The sequence below is a fragment of the Ornithorhynchus anatinus genome, chromosome 1 (genome assembly GCF_004115215.2).
Source record: "Ornithorhynchus anatinus isolate Pmale09 chromosome 1, mOrnAna1.pri.v4, whole genome shotgun sequence".
NCBI classification, from domain to species: Eukaryota; Metazoa; Chordata; class Mammalia; order Monotremata; family Ornithorhynchidae; genus Ornithorhynchus; species Ornithorhynchus anatinus.
The window spans coordinates 129061288-129079818 of record NC_041728.1 but is presented as its reverse complement, the minus strand read 5'-3'; the positions used below and the strand labels follow the sequence as shown (position 1 = coordinate 129079818).

Here is an 18531-nt window from a genome sequence, read left to right as displayed (position 1 = left end):
GCGGAGACAGGACTAGAACCCAGGTCCTCGGACTCCCAGGCCCAGGCACTTTCCACTAGGCCACGCTGACCTCATGTTCCAGCTGAAAGCATTTATCTCCTGTGCCCTGGCCTTGACCCGGCTCAAAAATGACCCAAATGATCATGCCCTAATCCTCCCCTCCTAATCTTCCTAATCTTTCTATCCTCCGCATAGCTTTCTCACCTCACTTGACACCACCTCCATCCTCCCCGCCTCTCCAGCGAGTAACCTTGGCACTATCCTCGACGACTATATTTTCATTACCCTATTTATTTTGTTAATGAAATGTACATCGCCTTGACTCTGTTTACTCGCTATTGTTTTAATGAGATGTTCATCCCCTCGATTCTATTTATTGCTATTGTTCTCGTCTGTCCGTCTCCCCCGGTTAGACCGTGAGCCCGTCAGCGGGCGGGGACCGTCTCTATCTGTTACCGATTCGTCCATTCCAAGCGCTCAGTACAGTGCTCTGCACATAGTGAGCGCTCAATAAATACTATTGAATGAATGACTCTCCTTCATTCAATCAATCAGTCATATTTATTGAGCGCTCACTGTGTGCAGAGCACTGTACTGAGCACTTGAGAGAGGACACTATAACAGAGCCGGTAGACGTGTTCCCTTCCCACAAGGAGTTTACGGTCTGGAAGACGAGCTTCGGTCTAGTCTTTCAACCCCCGTAGTCTGTTGCCGAATCGTGGTGGTTCTTCCTCCACAACAATTCCACGATCTTCTCCATTCCAAGATCTTTCCTCTCCATTTGACCGACCGCGCGCTCACGTGGATCTAGGCACTTGCTATACCCAGCGTGGCTCAGTGGAAAGAGCCCGGGCTTGGGAGTCAGAGGTCATGGGTTCGAATCCCGGCTCTGCCATTGGTCAGCTGTGTGACTGTGGGCAAGTCACTTCACTTCTCTGTGCCTGTTCCCTCATCAGCAAAATGGGGATGAAGACTGTGAGCCTCACGTGGGACCGCCTGATTACCCTGTATCTACCCCAGCGCTTAGAACAGCGCTCTGCACGTAGGAAGCGCTTAACAAATACCAACGTTAGTATTATTATTACTGTAGTAACCTCCTCTCGGACCTCTCAGCCTCCAGTCTCTGCCCTCTCCACTTCATACTTCATTCTGCTGCCCAGATCATTTTTTTCTAACCTTGTTCAGTGCACGTCTCCCTACTTCTCAGAAACTTACGATGGTTCTTTTCTGACTCAAGCAGAAACTCCTGATCCTTGGCTTTAAGGCACTCAGCTCCCTGTCCCTTACAGGTCCTCTACACCCCACCTTGCACATTACATACCACTCAAGCCATTGCGTAGTGCCTCTTTCCTGACCTCCACAGTTTCCCTTCTACCTAGAACTCCCTCCCCATTATGTCCATCAAAACCAGTTCCCGCCCCATTTTCGGGGCCCGTCTGAGATCACATCTCTTCTAGGAGGCCTTGCTGGATTAATCTCCCATCTCTCCACGCTGTATTTCCCCCACAAATGCAACCTCAGGACTTCTTTGTCACCCACAAAAGTGGTCTCTACACTTTGTTGCTTCCCCTACCTGTAATTAATGTCCGTCTCACCCATTAGATGTGAACTCCTTGGGATCAGGAATCATCCCTCCCCCTTCATAGCCAACCGACGATCACTCCCTCCACCTTCAAAGCCTTATTAAAAGCACATCTCCAAGAGGTCTTTCCCAACTAAGCTCTCAATTCCTCTTCTTCCACTCCCTTCTGTGTCGCTCTGGCGCTTGGATTTGCACCCTTTATTCACTCCACCCTTAGCCCACAGAGCTTATTTATATTAATGTCTGTCTGTCCCTCTAAACTGTGAGGTCTCTGTAATAATAATAGTAATAATAATAATGTTGGTATTTGTTAAGCGCTTACTATGTGCAGAGCACTGTTCTGGAATAGATACAGGGTGATCGGGTTGTCCCACGTGAGGCTCACAGTTAATCCCCATCTTACAGATGAGGTAACTGAGGCCCAGAGAAGTGAAGTGACTTGCCCACAGTCACACAGCTGACAAGTGGCAGAGCCGGGATTCGAACTCATGACCTCTGACTCCCAGCCCATGCTCTTTCCACTGAGCCACGCTGCTTCTCTATTGTGGTAATCGTTAAGAGCTTACTGTGTGCCAGGAATTTTACTAAGCACTGGAGTAGCTGCCAAGTGATCAGGTTGGACACAGTCTCTGTCCCAAATGGGGCTCGAGGCCACACAGACAAGCGATGGAGCCGGGATTAGAACCCGGATCCTTTTGACTCCCAGACCCGTGTTCCAGCCGCTAGCTCGTGCTGCTTCTCCCAGCCTTATGGACTGGGAATCTTTCTACCCTCTCTGTCATACTGTGCTCCTAACAGTGCTCTGCACACAGAAAGATCTCAATAAAGAAGCAGCACTGCCTAATGGATGGAGCACGGGCCTGGAAATCAGAAGAACCTGCGTTCTAATCCTGGCTCCGCCACTTGTCTGCTGTGCGACGCTGGGCAAGTCACCCAAGTTCTCTGTGCCTTCGTTACCTCAGCTGTAGAATGGAAATTAAGACTGTGAACCCCGTGTGGGACGTGGACTTCGCTTCTTTTGATTAGCTTGTATTTACGCGAGTGCTTAGTACAATGCCTGTGAGCTCAGTGTGAAAAGGGGATGTGGCTGTTTTGTTGTTGTATTGTACTCTCCCAGGCGCTTAGCGCAATGCTTTGCTCAATAAATACGAATGAATGAATGGCACATTGAAAGCGCTTAACAAATCCCATTAAAAAATGACTGATTGATCTCCCAAGTCTTTTTTATATTCTTTTTAGTGGTTAGTACTGGGCTCTGCACAGAGTAAGCACTCAAGTGGTACTGATTAACTGACGGATTCCTCGTGTCTTGCTTTCAGCGAAGTCACCAGGACCCTGCCTTCCCTGGAATCCATGCAGAAGTTGTTCGACCAGCAGCTGTCCCCTGGCATCCGACCACGTCCTCAGGTCAGTTTTTAGGTACTGGAATCGGGAGAATGGTTTTCCTCTAGTGACTTCTCTTTTGCTCAACTTCTGCACTTTTGGGGAGCAGTTACGCGATAACTGCTTTGATCACAGTCCCTGTCCCACGAAAGGCTCCCATTTTACAGATGAGGTAACCGAGGCAAAGAGAATTGACTCGCCCAAGGTCGCACAGCAGATGGGTGACTTTCAGGCCTGTGCTCTTTCCACTAGGCCATACTGCTTCTCAACTAGCTCCCTTTTCAGCTGCTGCCCTTTAGGGGACCTCATAGGTTTTAATGTTGAGCACAGTACTTTGTAACTAAGACAGCTTTCTTAAAAATCTCTTACTTGCTGCTGGAGCATTAAAGCATTAAGGCCAGGGCATTTCCAAAGAGCTGTTTCTGCGCGGAATCAGTATCCTGTGGGCGATTGAGCAGGGTTTCTCCTCTACCTGCCTGGTACTCTTCTTTCTTCTTCTTCTTAATGGTATTTTGTAAGCGTTTACTATTCTTTCTTTCCAAGTGCGGTGTTCCGTACAGAGTAAGTGTCCAATAAATGCTATTGATTAGTATGTGTGGAGCACCGAGTGTTGGTGTAGATACAAATCAGTCAGGTCGGACATAATCCCTGTCCCACATAGGGCTCAGAGTCTGATAGGAGGGAGAACAGGTGCTGGATCCTCATTTTAATTCAATTCAGCTGTATTTATTGAGCGCTTACTGTGTGCCGAGCACTGTTCTAAGCGCTGGGGTAGACACAGGGGAATCGGGTTGTCCCATGTACTAAGTGCTTGAAAAGTACAATTCAGTAACAGATAGAGATGATCTCTGCCCACAGCGGGCTCACAGTCTAGAAAGGGGAGACAGACATCAAAACAAGTAAACAAGCAAATGTATGCAAATAATATATGAAAATACATCAGTGTCCATGGCACTATTCAGTCGGACCTGGAATCTGTCTTTTGGATGTCTGTGGGTTTGTGAAAAGCAATAGTCATAGGCTGTAGTTGATCGGAAACTCCTCGAGGGCAGGGGATTTGAATTGGGCTTCCTCTGTACTCCGACCTCTGGGCTTACCATCGATTAACTGATCGACAGGCTCTCAAATAGAAACAATCAACTAAATTGTTATGGCAATGGAATTACACGAGAAATAGTAGAAAGAGCGCGGGCTTGGGAGTAAGATGTCGTGGGTTCTAATCCCCGCTCTGCCACTTATCAGCTGTGTGACTTTGGGCAATCACTTCACTTCTCTATGCCTCAGTTACCTCATCTGTCAAATGGGGATTAAGACTGTGATCCCCACGTGGGACAACCTGATCACCTTGTATCTACCCCAGCGCTCAGAACCGTGCCCTAACAAATACCGTCGTCATTATTATCGTTATTATTATTACACTCAATTCTCCCGTAACATGTGCTTTGCGTGGCTCAGTGGAAAGAGCACGGGCTTGCGAGTCAGAGGTCATGGGTTCGAATGCCGGCTCGGCCACTCGTCAACTGTGTGACTGTGGGCAAGTCACTTCGCTTCTCGGTGCCTCAGTTATCTCATCTGTAAAATGGGGATTAAGACTGTGAGCCCCCACGTGGGACAACCCGATTCCCCTGTGTCTACCCCAGCGCTTAGAACAGCGCTCGGCACATAGTAAGCGCTTCACAAATACCAACATTATTATCTTCTGAATCCCAGGCCCGTGCTCTTTTCACTAGGCCACACTGCTTCCTCCCTGAGTTCTGCCCATCCTGTCATCCAGTCACCTCCTCTCAGAAGTCAGAGGTCTGGCCTTCCATTAGCTAGTCTCATTCTGAATGATCACATAAGCCAAGGTTGCGTACTTGGCATACTCCGCTAAGAATGAGCTTCACGATTCTAGAGAAGCAGCGTGGTCAGGTGGTAAGAACAGGGGCCTGGGTGTCAGAGGTCCTGTGCTGCAGTCCCAGCTCCGTCTCATGGCTGCCGTGTGACTCCGGGCAAATAACCTCTCTGTGCCTCGGTTCCCTCGTCTGCAAAATGGGGATTCAACCTGTTCTCCCGCCTACTTAGACTGTGAGCCCCATTTGGGACCTGATGAGCTATTAAGATATTGGTTATCTTTTATCCTGAATATCTTTTATCTACCACAGAGCTTAGTATTTCATTCATTCAGTAGTATTTATTGAGCGCTTACTATGTGCAGAGCACTGTACTAAGCGCTTGGAATGGACAAATCGGTAACAGATAGAGACGGTCCCCGCCCGCTGACGGGCTCACGGTCTAATCGGGGGAGACGGACAGACGAGAACAATAGCAATAAATAGAATCGAGGGGATGAACATCTCATTAAAACAATAGCAAATAAATAGAATCAAGGCGATGTACATCTCATTAACAAAATAAATAAGGTAATGAAAATATATGCAGTTGAGCGGACGAGTACGGTGCTGAGGGGAGGGGAAGGGAGAGGGGGAGGAGCGGAGGGAAAGGGGGTAAGTATGGTACTTGGCACATAGTAAGCGCTTAACAAGTATGACAGTTTTTAAATTCTTTGCCCAGAGACCATGGGTCCTCAGCTCTTGTTGGGAGCGGCTGGCCCCGCTCTAGCCTGAGGAGACGACCTCCGGTCACCCATCTCCATCTTCAGGCCGACCCTCCGCTCTACAGCCCGGCCAGAGGTTCTTAATAATAATAATAATAATGTTGGTATTTGTTAAGCGCTTACTATGTGCAGAGCACTGTTCTAAGTGCTGGGGGAGATACAGGGTCATCAGGTCGTCCCACGTGAGGCTCACAGTCTTCATCCTCATTTTACAGATGAGGGAACTGAGGCACAGAGAAGTTAAGTGACTTGCCCACAGTCACACAGCTGACAAGGGGCAGAGCCGGGATTCTTAGCAGGTCTGACCAAGACCCTACTACAGTCTTTGTGTTTGTTTCTCTCCCCTCACCGCCAGTCCAAGGATAAGGCTTATCCCAAGTCCTTGTCCATGTAGAGTTATAATGGAGCAACAGTTGTAGTAATAATAACATTTATTGAGCGCTTTCTGTACTAAAGGGTTTGGGAGGTACAAAATGTGCAAATGATGCAATTTCTGCCCACAAAGCGCCTTTATTCTTAAACACAGAAGCAGACATCAAGTTATTTATAAACAGAATAATCAAAATAATTGAATGGACAATTAAATAAGTGTATGAGGGAGATACCTTAAACCTTTGAGGAATATAATTTAAAATGTATATGTCCTAGTAATGTATCCCATGTAGTGTGGCTCTTTAAGAATTCAGCCATCCACATTCCAGTTACTATTGTGTTGAGTCTGAAGTTACTCTGTTGTTCCACTGTTATAGAGCCAAATGGATTTTTAAAATAGTTTTAGCGATTATATCATCTGACTGTATTAAGTTCATCCAAATGATTGGGTTTCGCAAACTTATCTTGATTAAAATCTGCCCTATTTACCATCCTCGGAGAGACTGTGAGCTCACTGTGGGCAGGGAATGTGTCTGTTGCTTTATTGTACTCTCCCAAGTGCTTAGTACAGTGCTTTGCACACAGCGCTCAACAAATACAGTTGAATGAATGAATTCATTAATTAATTTTTAATGACTTTTCAGCTTTGGACTCTCCCAACTCTTGTATGTTGTCTAGGTTGATTTTTATTGATGTTACCGGTGATAGACACTGATATTACCATCCTTGAGGATGCTCATATTGCTTCATAAAGCAACCAACCCATTTAGCCAGTTAATTGCAGCCACAGATAGGATTGCTGTTGACAGAAAGTCCAAAGTCCTAATTTTAGTGAGACTTTAACGTCCTCTTCTTGCCAGAATTAGAGCGAGCAGTCAAAGTGAATTAGTGGAAGAGCTACCGAGCAAAGAAATGTTCCAAAATGGAGCGACAAAAAGAGAGAACTGGATAATCAATTCTGGAATAATGGAGACAAGTGGTCATTTGATTCCTTGAGATGAATGAAAAACATTGTGCAGTAAACAGGCAGCCGTTCCTACACCCATTTCATGGGGGAGCAAATGGAGGCACGATCAGGTGGTATAATTTGCCCAAATCAACTAGTGGCATTTATTGAGCACTTACTTTGTGCAGAGCACAGTATTAAGTGCCCAAACTGATCGGGGAATAATTTTCAGGCTACCTGATTTCTCATCCAGTTTTCCTTCTAGCCTGACTCAGAAGAGGGAGGACCAGGCCAGATGGAAGTTGTAGGATGGGCTTTGTAAACTGTTAAGGGGAACTGAAAACAAAAAATACTGTGTGTTTCTGGTCATCATATTTCAGGGAGTGAGAGTTGTGTCTTGTCTACAGAAAGTGAGAGGTCCTCCTTCTTACCCACTGCAGGCCCTGTCAGGGACCGAAAGAAAAAAAAATTGGAAAATTGGTGTAAATTTAGATAATAATAATGTTGGTATTTGTTAAGCGCTTACTATGTGCAGAGCACTGTTCTAAGCGCTGGGGTAGATACAGGGTCATCAGGTCATCAGGTCATCCCACGTGAGGCTCACAGTTAATCCCCATTTTACAGATGAGGGAAATGAGGCACAGAGAAGTGAAGTGACTTGCCCACAGTCACAGAGCTGACAGGTGGCAGAGCCGGGATTCGAACCCATGACCTCTGACTCCCAAGCCCGGGCTCTTTCCACTGAGCCACGCTGCTCCCTCCGCGACCCCAACCAAGTTCTGTGGTGTGGGCGGATGAATCTACAACTTCATTTCTCTGCTCAGAAATAAATACTGAAGGAAAGAAATTTATCTATCTTCCCGAATGATCGATGAGCCAATTCCCAGTTTGGGCGACTAACAGAATCTATCAACGAATAAAGCCGCAAGACCAAAACCCTGGAGATAAACTGGGAGAGGGGCAATAAGTATATCTTTCTTGTTTGTTTGAGGGCTCTGCCATAAATAATTAATCACGTACAGTGTACCGCTTCTAAAATACACAGGTGTGCAATCTATTCGTTTTAAATAATCGTATAACAGTGATCAAATAGAACGCGACGGTGCTCAGACAGACTACCAAAGCTAAAATTGGAGAGCCAAGCGGCAAAGCTTCCTCCTCCCCGGGGCCATCGCTGGGCCAGCCGATGGAGCTCTGCCATGAGGCTGAGTCCCAACCTCAGGCTTCTGTGACAGCCTGCGGGAGTGACCACGTGGCTGCCCCGTAGGGGAAAGCAATTGGAGGACGGCAGACGAAAGAGAAGGGTTGAGTGTAATTTGATGCGTGGCTCCTGAAGAAAGCAAGCAGTCCCTGAGGAAGGCTGTCATTGAGGAACACTGAGGTTTCTTGGTCACAGCTTAACCAGTTGAAATGGTGTCAAGAAAATCCTGTGGTCAGGTGGGTGTCCCGTGGCCTCCTTCTGTCACTTCTAGTGAGAATCCAAGATGTCTTTTGTAGATTTTGAGGGGAATTTAAGCGAGAGTGTCTGGGAGAGGCAGAAGGAAGCCCCGGCCTTGAGTGCTAGGGACCTTAAAGGAGAGATGCAGAGTGGAATTATGATATCAATAACTCTTCTTCATCAATATTTAATCCTGGATTAGTGCAGTATCACCATCCAGGTTTAATTTTGAACTCTGCTACTCTGCTTTGAATCCTAATTCTCAGGATCTGTCCGGGCTTCTCTTTCATCTGGGGACGTAATTTAATAGAAATTTTCATTTAGTCTCAGGTCATCTGGCCCTGATGGACCACCCTCTCTCACTTCCATCTCAGTGGACCTGGGACCCTCTCCCACTTCAGATTAACGTCGGTTTTTCACTCGCAAATCTCCCTTGGGTAGCTTCTAAGCAATATGAACTAGCTCACTTTCTCTTCACTGTTTTCCTAATGCCACTAGGTGCCTGGTGAAGCCAATCCAGCTAATATGATAGTGAAGCTCAGCCAGCTGACCAGTTTGCTGTCCTCTCTCGAAGACAAGGTACGGTCTGTCGAAGGATCGCTTTTCTCTGTCTCCTTCTAGTATCTCCTGATCTCTTCAGTTCTGCCTTTTCTCTCCTTGCATTGGACTCTCCACTCGCTAGACTATGTACTGGGCCCTAGACTCCCCACTTCGATTTTCCTCCATTCCTACGTAAAATCTCAGTTTGACGGACCTTGTACGTTGATTGTTTCAGGCAAAGGCGTTATTGGTGGAAGGTTCTGAATCGACACATCGACGTTCGCTCATCCCGCCCGTCACCTTTGAGGTAAATGGCAGCTAAACGGATACCTTCTGCCTAAGAACGGAAACTCAGTGAGTTCGTATCTACGCCGAAGTCCCCCGGTTTCTGTGGTGGAGAAACCCGGCAGGAAGTGCCTGAATGTGAAATGAGCTTGAGGGGGCAGCAAAAAATCATTTAGGTAGACAGTGAGAGTTGTTAAGCATCAGAATGGACTTGCGAATAAGCGGCTCTGGAAATGAGTAGTGTGGTGCGTATTGACACGCTAGCAGCAGTACACGGCAGTGTCCTCACTCTCTGAGGGGTCCGACTTGAGGAGAGAAGCTCTAAAAGGTATTCCGGGCGTAGTCTGTTTCCTCAAGCGCAAAGGCTTATGGAGTCTTTCAAAGAGTGGGTGAACTCAAAGAGTTAGACCCTCTAAGGGACAAGCCCATTAACACATCAGGGATCTATCCTTCGGTCCACACAGTGTGGCGGGTTAATACCGTGTTGACATTTTTAAGGCAGAGTTTGAAAACAAAAGACAGGTTTTTGTTTTGGGGTTTTTTTTTTAGTTTTTGTGCAAATATGTACATAGTAACATATAGATGGATATATCTATACACACAGAAAGATCAGGATCAAGAAAAAGAAACAGCAGGCCTGGCTAGTCTACAGACTGGTTAAGAGGTCCCTGAGTAATCAAGAATCGGCTTTATTCATTTAGGCAAGATGTTCTTCACAGTGAATATGGCTGAGATGAAGGTAGTCATGTGATGAAATTATTTTCTGCTTTTTCCCAGGTGAAAGCAGAATCTCTGGGAATTCCTCAGAAAATGCAGCTCAAAGTGGATGTTGAGACGGGAAAATTGATTATCAAAAAATCCAAGGATGGTCCGGAAGACAAATTCTTCAGCCACAAGAAAAGTAAGATAGCCTCGATCAGTTATGATCTGTTTGGTTTATGACTGACAGGGGAGAAGAGCAGAGGTTTGGTAAAAAATCGGGATGACTCTGTGAAGATCATATCCTGTCAGATTAATCTCTTTGTATGACAGAATAGCAGGGCTGGGAGATGAAGAGGAAAACAATAAGTCATCAGTCTTGACTTTAACAAAGGTTATAATTCTCACCCCTCAAAGACACATTTATACTAGGGAACGGGAGAAATAGAACCAAGGTCCAATGCAGCTGTGAAGTAAGTCCACCACTCCTCCTTCTGAGAGACCAAATGGAACGAGGGTTGGTCCTGGGTATATGTGTGTTTACATTTTCATCGGTGAGCTGGTTAATGGAATATCCAGCTTACTCACTGAGTGGCAGAGGTCATTAAGGTGCGCCGAGGAGATGTGAAGACAATAAGGGGATGTTCAGTCTCCGGAGAGAGAGAGACAGCCTGGGACCGATGGGCGTGCGGCTCTGAGGGCTGGAGGTGGTCTCGCAGCCGCCTCGTACAAGCCGTTCTCCTCAGCCAGGCCGGAGCTCCAAGTAGTTCCCCTCCTCATCCCTCTGCCCCCTCTGCAAGATCAGGGCACGTCTTAAAACTCACATTTTATGCGATTGGCAAGTCCCCGAGCCAGTCTGATTGCTTATGAGAATGAGTCTTAGCTATTCTCCGAAAAGCCCAGGAAAAGAGGGCTCTTCCAACATTTTTACCCCCTTCCTAGGGCCAGGCCTGCCCAAAGAGGTGCTTTTTTTTATAGTGTTCTTTAAATATTTACTGTCAGGCACCGTACTAAGCACGGGGGTGCATACAAGCCGGTGGGATTAGACACAGTCCCTGTCCCACATGGGGCTTGTGGTCTGAATCCCCATTTTACAGAGGACATAACTGAGGCACAGAGAAGTGAAGGTCACACAGCAGGCAAGTGGCAGAGCTGGGGTGAGAACCCAGGTCCCTTCCTGTGCTGCTGTTGGAGCCAGCTTGTAATAATAATATTTGTGGTATTTGTTAAGTGCTTACTTTGTACTAAGCGCTGGGCTAGATACGAGATAATCAGGTTGGACCCAGTCTCTGTCTCATATAGGGCCCCCCAGTCGTAACCCCCATTTTACAGACGAGGTGACAGAGGCACAGAAGCGACTTGCCCAAGGTCACACAGCAGACAAGGATTAGAACTCGGTTCTTTCTGACTCCCAGACCTGTGCTTTATCCTCTAGGCCATGCTGCACCCCTGCCCCGTGGAACCAGCAGCTTTATCAACAGGGAGGGGTGAAAATGCTGGCGGGAACCCTTTGCACTGCCGAAACCACATGGGGAGAAGCGGGGGTCATAGTAGCGGTAACAGGCACATAGGAATGGGTCGGACGAAATCATACGTCTGGGAACGGAAGCATTGAGGAGGGTCTCTTTTCAGGCCATCAGCACCGATTTCTCACCAGTGCTGATGGAAAAAGCCAAAGGCAGGAACCATCTCTCATATTGAGGAAAAGCTATCATTAGTCACCTCTCGTGGGGCACCGGTCAGTAAGGGGCTGACCCTTCAATCACCAAAGGAAGCTTAATTCTGTAGGTTTCTAAATCCTCTCTGACCTCTGCATAAAAAGCTCAACGTGAACCTTCTACCCTCTTCATTAACCCAATTGTTATGGCTCCCATATTCTGTTAAGTTCTACAGCTCATCAAGTCCCAGAAGTTCCCTAACAAGTTAGTGATTGTGGTGGAGACGGAAAAGGAGAAAACTCTACGGAAAGAATATATTTTTGCCGATTCCAAGGTAGGTGACGTATCCTTCGTTCCAAGAGAGGATTCCATCTTTTGTTTGCATTGTTCTTCTACACCCAAGGGAGAGTCCCAATTAGATATTCCATCCTGTTGAGCCTGACTTAAATGCTGGTTGGTTTTGCATCTAGAATGATCTTGTATCCTAAATTCTACATCCCCAGTAATAATAATACTAATGTTGGTATTTGTTAAGCGCTTACTATGTGCCGAGCACTGGTCTAAGCGCTGGGGTAGATACAGGGTAATGAGGTTGTCCCACGTGAGGCACACAGCCTTAATCCCCATTTTACAGATAAGGTAACCGAGGCATCGAGAAGTCCATCGACTTGCCCAAAGTCACACAGCTGACAGGTGGCGGGGTGGGGATTAGAACCCATGACCTCTGACTCCTAAACCCATGATCTTTCCACTGAGCAAGAAAGAGCTCAGTGGCTCAGTGGAACAGAAGACGTGAAAAAGGCCCATTTCCAAATTTAGCCCCAAATCGACTGAGTGATCTGATCAGATAGGTAATAGCTAGTATTCGTTCGATACTAATTGATTACTACCACTGGATCGCTAGTAGTGTCCTGTGAGGACTCAGGAATGTTTGGGAGTGGACACAGTAGAAGCAGCGTGGCTCAGTGGAAAGGGCCCGGGCTTTGGAGTCAGAGGTCATGGGTTCGCATCCCGGCTCTGCCACTTGTCAGCTGTGTGACTGTGGGCGAGTCCCTTCACTTCTCTATGCCTCAGTTACCTCATCTGTCAAATGGGGATTAAGACTGTGACCCCCACGTGGGACAACCTGATTCCCCTGTGTCTACCCCAGCGCTTAGAACAGTGCTCTGCACATAGTAAGCGCTTCACAAATACCAACATTGTTAATAGTGTTAAGTGCTGACTCTATGGAGAACACTGTACTGAGTGCTGGGAAAGAGTACACAAGCGGATCCTGTCCCTCAAGGGGCCCACAACATACAAATAATAATACGTGTGGTATTTAAGCGCTTACAATGTGCCAAGCACTGTATTAAGCGCTGGGGTGGATACGAGTAAATTAGGTTGGACACAATCTTTGTCCCATATGGGGCTCACAGTCTCAATCCTCATTTTACATATGAGGTGACTGAGGCACAGAGAAGTTAGTTGACTTGCCCAATGTCACACAGCAGACGAGTGACAGAGCTGGAATTAGAAGCTAGATCCTTCTCAATCCGGTGCTTGGCACATAGTAAGCGCTTAACAAATACCATCATCGTCGTCATCATCCCTGGCCCGTGCTCTACCCACTAGGCGACGCTGCTTCTCTGTTAAATGAAGTTGGTATTTGTTAAGTGCTTACTATGTGCAGAGCACTGTTCTAAGCGCTGGGGTAGTTACAGGATCATCGGGTTGTCCCACGTGGGGCTCACAGTTAATCCCCATTTGACAGATGAGGTCACTGAGGTCCAGAGAAGTAAAGTGACTTGCTCACAGTCACACAGCTGACAAGTGGCAGAGCCGGGATTCGAACCCATGACCTCTGCCTCCAAAGCCCGGGCTCTTGCCACTGACTTGGGAGTCAGAGTTCAGGGGTTCGAATCCCGGCTCCGCCGCTCGTCAGCTGTGTGACTGTGGGCGAGTCACTTTACTTCTCCGGGCCTCAGTTCCCTCATCTGTAAAATGGGGATTAAGACTGTGAACCTCACCTGGGACAACCTGATTACCCCCAGCGCTTAGAACAGTGCTCTGCGTATAGTAAGCGTTTAACAAATACCAACATTATTATTATTATTATTATTAAGCTCCTCCCCCAGATGGTAAAATCGTTAAGGGCAGGGTCATATTAGCCACTAATGTCATACTCTCCCGAGGGCTTAGTTCAGGGCTCTTCACCCTGTAAACACTCAGTAGATACCATAGATCAATCGAGTGAACGAGGGGATAACGGTGAGAAAGTCAACAGTGAAATACATTGGAAGTTTAGCATTTTAATGTCTGTCTTTCCCTTACAGACTGTCAGCTCCTCATGGGCGGGGATCGTGTCTACCGACTGTGTTGAATTGTAGTTTCCCAAGCACTTAGCGTAATGCTCTGCACACAGTGAGCGCTCAATAAATGCTATTGATTGAGGCGCAAAGAGAGCAAATTGGAGAGGAGGGGGTGAAGAGAGACATGCAGGGAGGGGTGCCAGAGAAGAGTCTAGGAAACGAGGGGATGAAATTAGAAACAGTGGTGTGAGACCAGCAAAAGTGTGAAGCTGGCCTGCTGGGAAGATCAAGAAGCTCAACCGTCTCAAAGACAATATCCTAGAGATGCATCTTTTGAGAGACAGGAGAGTCAGTGACTTCTTGGGAGAGCAATCAAATAATCCTTCGCTCTGAGAGTACTTGAGTTATTCTTCTGTCGAGCCTGTTAGTAAGCGCTGTTCCTTTCTGAAGAAGCTTGTGTTCTGGGACTGAAAGCAAAACATTTTGGGTGCCTCCCCAATTGTCAGTGGCATTAATGAGCAGCAACTGGAATAAAGTTTATAAATGTCTACATGATCTTTTCTATCTAGAAGAGAGAGGGGTTTTGCCAGCTTCTCCAGCAGATGAAGAACAAACACTCAGAGCAGCCAGAACCTGACATGATCACCATCTTCATCGGAACCTGGAATATGGGTACGTCCGCGTCAGTTCATTTTCTAATAGTTCCCTCCCCACCGCTTTCAAGCACGCCCTGTGTCACGAGCCCCCGGCTCTCACCAACCAGGAGTTTCCTCAATGTCGCGCTGAGTCAAAGCAAACCACCACCCACCAAGGTTACCGTGGAAAGTTTTACTTGGTTTTTACCAACGTGCAAAGGAGTGGCACGTACACGCTCACTTACTCCACTCCACCAAGGGTCCAGTACCAATCTGCTGATCAAAGGAGCCCTCTCTGCCAACCCCGTGGCAGAAGGTTGGGAGAAGTCCTGGCGAAGCGGACCGCTGACGCCGCAGGCCTCCTCCACGTGCTGCTTCCCTCATTCTGCTTCCCTCCCGCTGCTTCCTTCACGCTGTGTCCCTCCAAGCGCTGCTTCCTCCACTGCTTTCTTCTCAATGCTGCTTCCCCTTTCTCACAATTCTTTTATTTGCCCCGGGCATCACAGCTGTGGTTCTGCGTGACAGTCACTGATTGGTCCAGGCCCGTTACCGGGTAGAGCAGGGGGAGGAGGCCACATCTCCCGCCATGCTTCGACCTGCCCACAAGTAGAGCACCCCGGTTCTTTTGCGAGTTTCTGCTTTGTCTTTGTTGTCTGCGGGATCACAGATAGTAGTAAAGCAGTTTGTTCCAGGCTCACCACACCCTGTATCCCCTAAAAAAGCCCCCCAAAACTTCCCTTGAATCTATGTCTCCCTCCAATTATCACCCCATCTCCCACCTACTCTTTCTTTCCAGTCTACGCCCACTACCTCTAAATCTTCTCCTCCAGTTCTCTCCTCAACCTCCTACCATCTGGCTTCTTTCCCTTTCACTCCTTGGAAATTCCCTCTCTAAGTTTACTATTCATTCATTCAATTGTATCTATCGAGTGCTTACTGTGTGCAGAGCGCTGCACTAAGCGCTTGGAAGAGTACAACGCAACAATAAACAGACACATCCCCTGCCCGCAGTGAGCTTACAGCCTAGAGGTGGGGGTCAGACATTTATATAAATAAATTACAGATAGGTAAATAAGTGCCGTGGGGCTGGGAGGGTGAAGAACAAAGGGAGTAAGTCAGGGTGATGCAGAAGGGAGTGGGAGATGAGGAAAGGGGGGAGCTTAGTCAGGGAAGGCCTCCTGGAGGAGATGTGCCTTCAACAAGGCTTGGAAGGAGGGGAGAGTAATTGTCTGTCGGATTTGAGGAGGGAGGGCGTCCCAGGCCAGAGGCGGGATGTGGGCGATGGGTTGGCAATCAGATAGGTGAGATGGAGGCACAGTGAGAAGGTTAGCATCAGAGGAGCCAAGTGTGAGGCCTGGGTTGTAGTAGCAGAGTAGTGAGGTGAGAGTGGGCAAGGTGATGGATTGCTTTAAAGCAAATGGTGAGGAGTTTTTGATTGATGCAGAGGTGGATGGGCAACCAACCATCTCCTTCTTGCCAAATCCGATGGTCTCTACTACATCCTAATTCTTCTCGACTTCTCAGCTTCTTTCATCGCTGTGGACCATCCCCTTCTCCTGGAAACATTATCTAATCTTGGCTCCACTGACAGTATTTCCTCGTTCCCTTCTTATCTTTCTGGCCGTTCTTTCTCAGTCTCTTTCACGGGTTCCTCCTCTGCCTCCCACCCTCTAACGGTTGGGGGTCCCTCAAGGCTCAATTTTGGGTCCCCTTCTATTCTCCATCTACACCCACTCCCTTGGAGAATTCATTCGTTCCCATGGCTTCAACTACCATCTCTAAGCAGATGATCACCAAATCTACATCTCCAGGCCTTATCTTTCTCCTTCTTTGCAGTTTCAAATTTCCTGCTGCCTTCAGGATATCTCTACTCGGATGTCCTACCAGTACCTCCAAATTAACATGTCCAAAAAAAGAACTCCTCATCTTCCCGACTCTGCCCCTTATCAGCTGTGTGACTTTGGGCAAGTCATTTCACTTCTCTGTGCCTCAGTTATCCCGTCTGTAAAATGGGCATTAAGACTTTGAGCTCCACTTTGAGAAGATTCAACCTTCACGGTCCCTCTAGAATCTGTCCCGTCCTCTCCGTCCAGATTACTAACACACTGATTCAAGGACTTATCCTGTCTTGACTACTGCATCAGCTTCTTTGCTGATCTCCCTGCCTCCTGTCGCTCCCTCCCCCAGTCCACTTCACTCTGCTGCCCAGCTCATTCTTTCCTATCAAAAGGTCCGTCTATGTTTCCTCACTTCTAAAACCACCTCCAATGTTTGCCCATCCACCTCTGACTCAAACAGGAACTCCGTACCATCAGCTTTAAGGCACTCAATCAGCTCTCTCCCTCCTTCCTTACTTAGCTAATCTCCCACTTCAACCCAGCCTACCCACTTTGCCTCTTGACTGGCAAACTACGCTTTGTAGCTTGGTCTCGTCTATCCTGGCACTGTCCACTTATCCACATCCTCACTTCAACCTGGAGCTCCTTTCCCCTTCATATCCAACAGATCACCACTCTCTTTAGTTTCATCGCTCTCCTAAAATCACGTTTCTTCCAAGAGGGTTTCTCATTCATTCAATTAAATCATATTTTTTGAGCACTTACTGTGTGCAGAGCACTGTACTAAGCACTTGAGAGAGTTTAATAAACAGACACATTCCCTGCCCACAGTGAACTTACAGTTTGAAGGATGAAGCCCGTTGACCGAGTCCTCATTTCCCCTATTTGCTCATCCTTCTGTGTTACTTATACACTCAGAGCTTTATCCCTTAAGTACCAGATATTCACCCCACCCTCAGCCTCAAGCACTTTGGTACATTTCCCAGCACTTAGATCAGTGCTTGACACATAGTAAGTGCTTAACAAATACCGTTATTATTATTACTATTATATCCTTATATTCTGTCAGTTCCCCGAACTAATTTATTTTAATGCCTCTCTCCCTCTCGACAAGCTCTATATGGGCAGGAATCATGTCTACCAACTCTATCATATTGTTCCCTCCCAAGCACTTAGTGCAGTGCCCAGCACACAGAGCTCAGTAAATACAATCGATTGATCTATTCCTCTGGCCCTTCTGCATATTGGTCAAAATAATAATAATTGAGTAGTAAGGGATGTTTGCCTCTGCTCTTGCTGGGGTTACTCGCTGTAAATCCAGTGTCTCTGTTCAATAAGTCTAACCAGAAGAAATTCCAAGAATATCTACTCACAAAGCTCTTTCTGGTTTCTATAGCAACCTTAAAAATTGCTTTCAAAAACTCTTTTGGCCTGTAGAAACTGTTCGATGCCCCTCACCATCACCGGATTTTCTTCATTCATTCAATAGTATTTATTGAGCGCTTACTATGTGCAGAGCACTATACTAAGCGCTTGGAATGTACAAATCGGTAACAGATAGAGACAATCCCTGCCCTTTGACGGGGTTACAGTCTAATCAGACATGCCCATGTCATCAGTTGCATACTGTACCTGATGAATGCTTTATCATCTTGGTGAAATGCTTCACACTCAATAAATACCTTTGATTGATTGATATTCTGTAGGTCAGATTTTCAATTATTAAAAAATGTGGGGCCTCCAAATTTATTTCAGATCTGTCTTTGTTTCTTTTAGGGCTGGGCATAGGAGCAGGTGCTCCTCATATAGGCCTACAATTCTTTATAAGTTTTTGTGTTTATGAAAAAGGAAGAATATTGACCTCAATTTTCCTAGTAGTTCAGTTCTAAGCTTCCTTACATTTGTCTAACAGTTAACTTCCTGCAAGAAAATTATTCTCTCTGGGCAAGAGAAAAATGTTTCTCCCATTTGCATTAGATGAGCCTGAGATCATGCTGACTGGAGCCTCACTCTAGGCTTCAAGGGTCTCCATCACCTTGCCCCTTCCTTCCTCTCCTCCCTTCTCTCTTTCTACCGCCCACCCCGCACGCTCCGCTCCTCCGCCGCCCACCTCCTCGCCGTCCCCCGTTCTCGCCCATCCCGCCGTCGACCCCCGGGCCACGTCCTCCCGCGGTCCCGGAACGCCCTCCCTCCTCACCTCCGACAATCTGATTCTCTTCCCCTCTTCAAATCCCTACTTAAAACTCACCTCCTCCGAGAGGCCTTCCC

General features: G+C 47.1%; 1 protein-coding gene across 2 annotated transcripts in view; it reads left to right on the top strand.

Moving 5' to 3' along the window:
• Positions 1 to 18531, top strand: part of INPP5D (inositol polyphosphate-5-phosphatase D) — a 177177-nt gene that overhangs the window by 106740 nt on the left and 51906 nt on the right. For both annotated transcript variants that reach the window (XM_029067359.2, XM_029067353.2), the window contains exons 6-11: positions 2902 to 2989; positions 8816 to 8896; positions 9093 to 9164; positions 9920 to 10043; positions 11727 to 11833; positions 14360 to 14462. In XM_029067359.2, the coding sequence (XP_028923192.1) occupies positions 2902 to 2989; positions 8816 to 8896; positions 9093 to 9164; positions 9920 to 10043; positions 11727 to 11833; positions 14360 to 14462 (575 nt within the window). The remainder of the gene's footprint in view (positions 1 to 2901; positions 2990 to 8815; positions 8897 to 9092; positions 9165 to 9919; positions 10044 to 11726; positions 11834 to 14359; positions 14463 to 18531) is intronic.